Source organism: Notothenia coriiceps, unplaced genomic scaffold (genome assembly GCF_000735185.1).
Source record: "Notothenia coriiceps isolate Sejong01 unplaced genomic scaffold, NC01 NC01_scaffold00007371, whole genome shotgun sequence".
Taxonomy (NCBI): Eukaryota; Metazoa; Chordata; class Actinopteri; order Perciformes; family Nototheniidae; genus Notothenia; species Notothenia coriiceps.
Genome location: NW_011340072.1, coordinates 19516 through 30086, shown reverse-complemented (window position 1 = coordinate 30086; position 10571 = coordinate 19516). Strand labels below are relative to the sequence as shown.

Genomic DNA, 10571 nt, shown 5'->3' with positions numbered 1-10571 from the left:
TAGGTTTTCATCAATGCAAATGAAATCGAAGATAGTTAATACATTTGAAAATCACGTGTGAACAGCTACATACAATATACTGATCTCAGGTGAAATTCAACCTGAAAATAAACATATTGTTTTTAATCTGAAAAGATGTGGATTCATGGCATGTTTTAACCTTGAAAACCTTAAAAACCATTCAGAAATCATCACCTCTACATTGACTAAATAACTGAAGCTATCTGTAATCCCAAAAAAATATGTAACGTGTGCTAAACAGCAACTAATGTTGGTAAAATAAAAATAAATGCATATTGAATTTCTATTTGTTTTCATTGCTAGGAACCAGCAGCCAGACTAACCAAAGATACTATACTTTCAATTATATTTTCACCTATTTTGGAATTTCACATTTTTATTTGTAATGATATATAACACTAAATATAGTGTTTCAAAGCCAGAAACCATACTTTTAAAAGTCAGATTTCATATCAAGCTATGCAATATGCTTATGCTGTTTTCCTGTAGCCTTCTGTTCCTCCACCATTATGCCTGTCTGGTACCCCTTGAAGGGCCCCTGACCCTCGACCTTTGTTTAAAACCCTGAGTAAAAAGATTTTAATTGATTTTGTTACACATAAATGAGTTGGTTGCATAAGTGTTTAAGGGATAGTTAGCTCCACGGGGGGTTTGTTTCTGCGAAATTGACTCAAAACTCAAATCTGGTGCACGAGGCAGGGAAGTGAATCTGATCTTTCACTCAATTTCTTCCTGTCATTCACAGTTTTTCCACATAAAACAGAGGGATAGACTCTAAAGTGGATTCACTTGTATTGTGCTTGTTGTAGGGAGGCCGTGGCGTAGTGGAATAGTATGTTGTTGTTCGTATCAGGGGAGCACAGGGTCAAATCCCACTGCAGTCACAGGGTATAGCAGGAATCCTGGAGTCTAATTTAAGACCTTTTTTAAGACCCTTTCCATACATTTTAAGACCTCATCGCCACTTGGAGTTTTAACCGGTTACCTTGGCGACACACTTTACCTCACATTGACTATATACAGTATTGATTGTCCTTCCTCCTTATCTTCCAACCATTTGGACGCAGACTTGCATTTCCCNGACTTCACGTCACCACCGCTGAGCTCGGTTCAGTCTCGGATCCTTCTACGAGACTTATGTCGGGGTCACCAATGTAGTGCCGAGAGACGGGAGTCGGAGGCGGGGTATCGAAGGTACAAGCTAGACTTTTATTTAACATCAGGTCAACATGTAAAACAGCTTTTAGCCCGGGAAGAACAGACCGGGGGAAACAAGGGTCCGGTCAACTCACTATGTCCGTGCGGAACAATACCCCAACCCATAGTTCCGTGGGTGAATAATGTCAATCACCACAACTTATTGAAAACAAGCTACAAAATAGAATACCTTGGAAAATGCCGTTTCATACTTTTTAATAGCCTTAATTTTGGCTAAATTGATGGGGGGTTTGGGGATTGTCCACAGTATTGAGTATGTAAATCGCTTTGGATAAAAGCATCTAACAAGTAACATGTAATGTAATGTTGTTTGAAGATAACTAAATAACCTAAGAAACTAAATATTTTTTGGGTAGATTTCTGTATTTAGGTGACTGAGAAATAGATAAATGTGGTCGGTCTATGACTGCAAAACTCTTCTGATACTCTTGTTTAAAGGATTAGCCGACTATAATGCTCAAACCGTACTTAAGTAGTGGTAAGTGGGTTAGTCTTAAAGATTTAAAATGCTCTCCATTGAAGAGATGTTGATGTTGTTGGCAGATTGCTGTGTGGATTACTGCCTTTGATTTCCTTTTGTTTCTCAGATGTAAACTAGTATTAACCAATGACTGTTTATATAAAAGGTATTACCATCAGGCTGGGTGGGGACGTTTTTACTCTGTTTGATTGCAGCAGCACTTCAGAGAGAATGACAGTCTTTAAAATATAATATTATAAAGATGCAGTGGTGGAAAGTTACTAAATACATTGACTCAACTTAGTACTCTACTCAAGTACACATTTGAGGTACATGGACGTTAGTTGCCGTTAGCATAACAAACCTTTACAAGCTAGCGCTAACTAGCTAGGTTATCAAAGTGTCCCTAGTTCATGTTAAATGTGATATTAATTGTGAAATTCTATTGTTTTATATTGTTGGTTAACAAAATAATTGGTGTGATTCTGATGTGTTTCATTGAATAAATAAACAACCCTCATCTTTGTGTGTGTTTTTAGTACAACAGCTAAGCTAACAAGCCAGGTATAATGAGCGCAGACACCACAACCTGCTAATGCTAACGTAAAGGCCTAAATGAAATAATAACTTTACTCACCGGGGCGCAGACTTCATTGACAGTTGGTTGGTACAGTTAAAATACAACAAGCCATATTATGTCTGTGATTAAGATGCAATTTACGGTTTGGGTCAAAATCATGGTTCATTGACAGTTGGTTGGTACAGTTAAAATACAACAAGCCATATTATGTCTGTGATTAAGATGCAATTTACGGTTTGGGTCAAAATCATGGTCAAGATCAGTGTTGGTACAGTTAAAATACAACAAGCCATATTATGTCTGTGATTAAGATGCAATTTACGGTTTGGGTCAAAATCATGGTCAAGATCAGTGTCACCTAAAGCAGACACGTTAAGTCTTAACACAATTTAAACGGCTGAGTTATATTACATTTCACCACCGTACAGTAGTCATGAACAGGGAAATCAGCGATAGAGACCATAACAGCTTTTTGTACCTGGCTGTAAACATGTCTATTTCTGCTGTACAGTTGGGAATTTTAACAGCCAGCCTCAAGTGGCCATTCCAGGAAATACCGTTTTTATTTCAGATAGGCTTGCTATTATAATTCTTATAGTGATATTATACAGCATTTATTTAGCATTGTATCATTGCATTCCAATATCATTGTCGGACCTACAATGTACAGTTACAAAATAGTCACCAGCAGCAGATATCCTTTTGATTTCCATGTATTTTTCTTCAATGCAACTGGACTGCAAACAGTTCAGTCAGTCTTCCATCTGTCCTAATGCCTTACACCTCTAGTCTGCAGAAAGGAGCAGCTAGTTACATATTTCTGATAAAGTCACTTCTTTTAGTCCAAATAATTGTTTTGAGTTGAACTTTGTAAACCTTTAGTTTTTGGGGCGTCACACAGCTTGTTTTGGCGACACTAAAGTCTTTATAACACTTTCGGAAACAAACTTTAAAAGAGTATAATTGGCAATCTAGTCATGGCTTCCAGTTATGTGGTTATGTGACTAAAGAAAATACCTTAGACCTTCACTATATAGATGTCAGTGACACTGTTGACAGGAAACCTTCACCTGCCGACAGTGTCAAATATTACTCGTCAACAGGAAGGTTGAATAGCCTATGTGTCAAGATCCCTACAGCTTCAAAAAGCAATTTTAGTATCGAGTTAGACTGGTGCAGCAAAAGTGGATTTAATTGACTGTGGGGCCTTTTATTGCTCTATTTTGAAGGAGGAAGCTTATGCCATTTTTGTTGTTTCAAACATAACCTTTTTTAACTCCATGAAAATGAAGCCAAAATTGAAATGTTCTTGGGGACAGAGTCTCTCTGAGCTAAAAGAAAACAGGATTTTTTCATTTAGTAAGGGCAGTTATAGCCCACAGAAGTGCAGTGTATTTCAATGTAAGTATGTTTTCAGATAGTGGTAATAAATCACGTGAAAGCACTATTTTGAGGATGTCTAACCTTTGGATTGTAAATATTTCACTGCCAAGTTAACCATTGATATTGGAGCGGCACATAGGTGACAGATAAATTGTTAAAAAGTTTCAAGATACTCTTTAATCTTGATAAATTCTAATTGTAATTTCCATAAAAATCCCCAAGACAAAAACAATTTTGCTTGGGTAATGTTGGCATTTCTTCCAAACCACCACAGTTGTATTTTGTGGGATTTTCTGTTGTGTCATCACATTTCTGGTTTTGGCTTCTACAGTGTGCTTGTGCAATCTGCTAAAAATAACATATTTACACCAAGTGGTTTTGCTTAACACTTCCTGAAGGGAATGTAAATGCTGCAGCGATAATGTTCATTGGCAATTGTTTCCCTCTGGTCGATAAGGTTGTTTATTTTATACCTGTATAGATTTTTTTATACATAACACTTTAACCCTGCGGATATTCAATCAATGTCCAATCCAACTTAATTGAAGTTTACACAAGACGTGTTCCTCTGAGTCTCTGCAGCAAACGCTTACTAATAACATAGCACAGAAATATCTTGGGAGAACGGTAAATCAAGTTTTGGACTAGAAAACATGATTATTAAAGCTGAGTTTACTTTTTTGCATGTACTTATTTGATTTGTTAGTCTACTGATTGTGTGTTCCTCTTATCCACACCGTCCCTTTCCCGTTACAATGTAAATGTCCCCGTTTTGGGATAAATAATGGATCCTGATGATTGAATAATGGATCACATTTGTAAAGGGAAAGGTGTTATTAAACCTACTGAGAATGATCACTTAACTTCAGCACTTTCGCACAACTTTATGAAGCTTTTTAGCCTCTTTTAGCTTGTTGTTTTGGTGTCATGCAACATAGCTTTCAGTCACAGCCAGCAGCCTATTCAACTGGAGGTGTAAATAGGTTTAATATTTGGTATTCAATATGAGTTCTTACTTGATATGTCAGATATTGTAAGTTGTTTCTCTTCTTATCAGGTCTTATGTTCCATGATTTTATGTATGTTATTGTTGGTTTTATATGTCTATTGTATTGTTCTGTAAAGGATTTTGAAATTATGTTAAAAAATTAGTAAGAGTTTGTTGGAGTGTTCATATCAACTCCAGTGTAATGCAACATGTCAACATATCATTTCTCAGGAGCAGGAAGTGGTCGTTAAACATGATCCCAGCTGCAACATAAACAGACATATTTCCGGCGGTAACACAGTATGGATCATTATGGATCATTACAGCGAGAGGGTGGTGAAGGCCGCCGGGTTAGAGGAAGCTCTCTCCCCGGACACAGATCTCTCTCCCCCGGTCACAGTGATCTGCTGCTCGGAGGATCAGTGGAGGTTAGAGTGAGTGTTTCTTTGCTCAGTGATTAAGGGGGAGGACCAATGGCAACAAAGGAGAGAAGAGGGACGCTGGCTCCTCCTCTCTCCCTCCCTATCTCTCCCTCTCTCGGCTTTATACCACATGCATATAATCCCTGAGTTGACCCAGAAAACAAACTGACTGCCGAGACGCCGCACAGTTCCTATCCGCTGCAGGGCTGCATGTAGCCGGATCACCAGCTGCACAGAGACCCCCCCTCCGTTACGGAAACTTCTCCAAAAATCCACATTTAAACATCGGGTAGGTGCTGTTTTATTCCTGTGTTTCCTCCTTAAACAGGGTTTCGCACCGCGGACTGTTTTATGTAATGATTGGATTTCACCTTGCAGCGTTACATGGTTTCATGTCATTTACAAAGTGGCTGAATGAGAAGCTACACGGATATAATTAGGTAACATTAGAGCCTGATTTAAGGAGGATTTATCAGCTAAAAATGATTCAATTGATTCAAGCAGTAAGGGAAACACAGTTCCCTTTCGTGGGATTTAAAAGCGATATAATTAGGTAACAAGAACATGCTTTTAAGGGGGATTTTAGGCTGTTATTGCTCCAAGCATTCAGCGGTAGAAACACAATTAATTTTGTTGGGGGGGATCATAAAGTAATGATTGGATTTCACCTTGCAGCGTTACATGGCAGCTTGTTTAATAATGTCATTTGCAAAGTGGCTGAATCAGATCATTTCTAGGAGGACTTTAGGCTGTTACTGGATCTGGAAGTGTCTTGTTTTATCAGAATCAGAATTCCTTTATTTGTCCCACAGCAGGGAAATGTACAAATCAGCTAAAAGGATTCAATTGCTTTAATCGGTTCAGGGGTAAAAAAACTGTTCATTTTTGGAGGATCATAAAGTAATGAATTTCACCTTGCAGGGAAAAAAGAGGTTTCATGCTTCACGTAATTTACAAAGCGGATGAATGAGAAGCTCCAGAGCATGATTTTAAGGAGGATTTAGTCTGTTGTTGGAGGTGGAAGTGTCTTGTTTTATCAGCCAAAATGATTCAATTGAAGCGGTGAAGAGGCAGAAACCGTACATTTTGGAGGATCATAAAATAATGATTAGATTTCACCTTGTACCGTTACATGGTTTCATGCTTGTGTTATATTGTAATTTTTTCAAAAGTGTCTGAATGAGAAGCTCCAGAGCATGATTTTATCGGGGTTTTATTGGACAGGGAAGTGTCTTGTTTTATCAGCTAACATCGCTTAACGCTTTAACAAGCCAATCACAGCACATTAGAGTTTCAGTGTGATCTGTTTGTCATCTGTTGGTAATCTTAATTGAGGATCTTTTTGTAATGACTGGTTTGGGGAGGGGGAGCATTCCTCTGCGTCCTTTTGGCTGTAAGCAAGGGTATTACTGCCCTCCCTCGTCGGTGTGATAATACACCCACTGGTGTGGAGGTTAGAGATTAGTGTTTGAAAAAAAGGACACTTCTGATGTGGTTCAAGAAGAGAAATAGAAACTAGAGAAGGAGTTTCAACAGAGATTGAGTGTATTTAAAGGGTAACTCCAGTAGTTTAGTATTTAGTGGCTTGAATTGAAGCTGAGATATTTTACTCAAGTTTGGGTAAAAATCCCAAGACATTGGATACTGCATTTCCTATAATGCAATTGGATAGTGGCTGTTTCCTTGTTTGATCGTCCATACCTCTTAAATGCTCATATTTGTGATGAAAATGTGGTTTAAAACATCAAGCAAACTCAGGAAACCCTGGTGACATCGAAGGCTTTGGGGGATGTATGGCATTCATTTGATTAGTCAATTTATGTTTTTGATTTTTGCAGTGTTTAAATGATCCTAATTCTGCAATTTGGACAACTCGGATTTCATTTTTCTTTCTGGTCAAATGTTCTAATTTTCATATCTTAGCTTTCCAGGCTCACAACACAAATTGAAAAAAAAAACATGGCCGACTGTAATGTTTTTAATGTTCTGAACAGTGCAGTCTCCTCATTTTTTAGGGGTGTTTCTGACATTTATTGGATAATCTTGTGCAGTTAAGATATCGTTTTTTCATCTTTCTGTCATATACAAATAATACTAAAAGTATGTTTCACTCATGTTTAAGGGTCTTTTGGGGCAGAACAAGAACATTTCAACTATTCTAATAGTGAAATGTCCCATAGGGTCTTGTCTATATTGTAAAGCCCTTTTGATATGCAACTCACAGTTATCATCCTTCATGAATTAATCTGTGGATAACTTCCTGGTTTAATAGTTTGGTCTATAAGATGTCAGAAAATGATCAAAGTCCCAAGATATTCACTTTAGTACGATATAACACAGAACATCATGAAACCAGGCTGAGTAGCACTCCTGGTGTTGAGTAGGCTGCACTTCATGAGGGAAATTGTGAATTGGCCCATTTAAAGAGGACATATTCCGCGGATGTTCAGGTGTATATCAGTATGTAGTGTCTCTACTGGGACATGTCTCCATGCTTTAATGTTCAGAAAGCTCTTTATTTTTCTCATACTGCCTGTGCTGCAGCACCTCTGTTCACCCTCTGTCTGAAACCAGAGCCCAGTCTGCTCTGATTGGTTAGCTGGCCGGCTCTGTTGTGATTGGTCGACCGCTTAGCGATCCAATGGAGGCGTTTCAGGCAGTGGGTGGGTGGGGGGACCATTTACATGCATTAAAACCTATATAACACCTGACAAGAGAGGGGGAAAACCCCAAAAAGCAGAACTGGGCCCCTTTAAATAATGGGTATTTTAGGCATAATGCATATTGTAATTATAATGGGTTATATTTGAAATCTAATTTCCTGTGTCATTTTTTTTCCAGGGCGATAGAAGCCATGGCTGAACACATGATGATGCCCATGCAGCACGGCTTCAGGATGGGCATGAACGGACCCCCGCAGCACCAGGGTCAGCCCGGCCTGCGCACAATGCACAACGGCCAGGTGATGCATTATGGGAGAAACCCTCAGAGCAACATGGAGGCCGCCATGAGGCAGCGGCAGGCCATGGTGGGCCCCGGAGGCATGGCCCCCGTGAACGCTGCTCCGATGGCCAACCACCACCACCAGATGATGTCCGGGAACATGATGTACAACGGGCAGCAGCAGCAGCAGCAGCACCACATGCACCCCCAACAACAACAACAACAACAACAACAACAACAACAGCAACAGGGGCATCCACAACAACAACAACAACCACAACAGGGACACCCACAACAACAACAACAACAACAACCACAGCAACAGCAACAGAGGGCATCCACAACAACAGGGACACCCACAGCAGTACATCCCCGGAAACCTCACCTCCCAGCAGCTGATGGCCAGCATGCACCTGCAGAAACTCAACACGCAGTACCACGGACACCCTCTGGCTTCGAACGGTCACCACATGCAGAACGGAGCTCAGTACCGGGTGAATCCGGCGCAGCTTCATTCAGGCATGCAGCACCTCGGAGGACCTCAGGGACAAAACACTGACATGGATCTGATCGACGAGGAGGTGCTGACGTCGCTGGTGCTGGAGTTCGGGTTGGACCGCGTTCAGGAGCTGCCCGAGCTCTACCTGGGACAGAATGAGTTCGACTTTATTTCAGACTTTGTGTGCAAACAGCAGCCGAGCACGGTGAGCTGCTGAGAACCAAGCTGCTTTGTTTTAAGACTGGACGACCCCCCCAAAGAATGAGTAGCACAGCGAGGAGGAGCCAATCTCTCTTTTCTGTTGTTCGGCTGTTCCTGTGTTTCTGCTGCCTTTACGTTGACACTGAGGAAAACACACTGGGTTTCTTCTCTTTGAGCCGTTGCCAGGAAGATCTTCGGCTGATTGGACGAGGCGTCCTGTTTGGACCCATCTGGCCCTTCAGCACATGTGCATGCATTGCTAAGGCTTTGGGATATCTAAAACAAACACAGGCCTGAAAAGACTATCCATCGGGATCTGCTACATCCTCTAACTGACACCTTCAAACAGTAGCAGAGACATTTATAAAAGGTAGTCCTCTTGAGTTTGTTTGTACAAGAATGAAGGGATTCTTTTTTCCGATTGAAGGCTGGCTCTTCAAAAACTGAGTTCCTACAAAAAAAACTAAAACGTCCACATTTCCATGAAAGGCAGGAGGATGTGCTGCTTTCCTGATGAGGTTTATCTGGGATTGGCTGGGTGAAATGTGCTGCATTGATTCATTCAGTGTCATTTACCTGACTCTGGATTAAATCAGCAATCATTAAACGCACCGCATCTGCTCCGCGCTAATTAACTGTGATTGAATCATCGGGAAAAGTAGCGCATTGCTTCGAGAAGTCGGCTTAGAAACAAAGCATTTATCTTTTAGAAAATGCCTCTGCTCCACGACAAAAGCAAAAATGTTGGGGTTATTGCTTTAGCAGGATTACAAGAATCTTAAATGAGGGAGAAATAACTGTGGCCTGTTACAAGATCTAGAAAAGCCAAACAAAAAAAGGGTGAAGTCACAGTTCTGAGATGGGTTTTTACTTCCAAAAAGACAAAAAAAGAAGTGGTTGAAGAATCGGCGTGTTGTTTGTGTGTGGTCAGTGCAGTCAGGCATTTAAAACCCGCTGAACGACATCCTCCCTTAAACCCTGGGAGCTGAAGGAGATCGGAGAGAGGTCTTAAACTGTGGACACAATGTGTGGATGCATCCCCCCCCCCACTCCCCGCAGCACTTAGCTTAATCATTATTTAAATTTGCTACCTGTGGCATTGATTTTCTATTCTGCAGGAAGGAGCTTAGAGCGTGCAGAAGTTGTTGTTCTTGCCCTAGATTAGCTTACTCTGCTGCTTTTCCACTGATTACATTTAAATTACACGTTCTCACACGCTTGTCTTAATTGAGGTCGGCTTGCACATTCTCCAATGACTCAATAATTATAAAATGGACATGTTCTGTAGGGCTTTTTTTGTGTGCAGTTGGTAATTAGGTTTTTGTCAAGGTTGCTGCTTTGCTCCTGTAGGCTGGTGGAGAGAAAACGTCCTGCACTGGTTTAAAGCTATTTGTGGTGCTGTTAGAGGGACAGGGTGGCGATGTGGAGTGGTGCAGAGATGACATATTTTTGTAGGCCGACCCTGAAGGTAGCATTGTGTACTTTGGATTATGCAGAAAATAATCTCTGTGTCAAACAAACGTTTATGATACTTACACGTTTTGTTCAGCAGTACAAAGCTAACATTGGGCTATAAAGGAACTACAGCACGGTCACATGACTTCATGTCACCACCGCTAAGCTAAAGGTGGCTAATGTTGGGCTATAAAGGAACTACAGCACGGTCACATGACTTCACGTCACCACCGCTGAGCTAAAGGCGGCTAATGTTGGGCTATAAAGGAACTACAGCACGGTCACATGACTTCATGTCACCACCGCTAAGCTAAAGGCGGTTAATGTTGGGCTGTAAAGGAACTACAGCACTGTCACATGACTTCATGTCACCACCGCTAAGCTAAAGGTGGCTAATGTTG

At 40.7% G+C, this 10571-nt stretch overlaps 1 protein-coding gene across 1 annotated transcript; it reads left to right on the top strand.

The window, feature by feature from the left end:
- Positions 1 to 5206: 5206 nt before the first annotated feature.
- Positions 5207 to 9531, top strand: LOC104944000 (cbp/p300-interacting transactivator 3). Its single transcript, XM_010769468.1, has 3 exons — positions 5207 to 5361; positions 7914 to 8234; positions 8356 to 9531. Exons 2-3 carry the CDS (start codon positions 7927 to 7929, stop codon positions 8729 to 8731), a joined length of 684 nt encoding a protein of 227 aa, XP_010767770.1. The 5' UTR covers positions 5207 to 5361; positions 7914 to 7926; the 3' UTR covers positions 8732 to 9531.
- The last annotated feature ends 1040 nt before the right edge of the window (positions 9532 to 10571 follow it).

Coding starts and splice junctions, on each gene's coding strand:
- LOC104944000 (XM_010769468.1), top strand. CDS start 7,927: ATGGCTGAACACATGATGATGCCCATGCAGCACGGCTTCAGGATGGGC. Junction 8,235..8,355: donor ATGCACCCCCAACAACAACA/ACAACAACAACA, acceptor CAGAGGGCATCC/ACAACAACAGGGACACCCAC.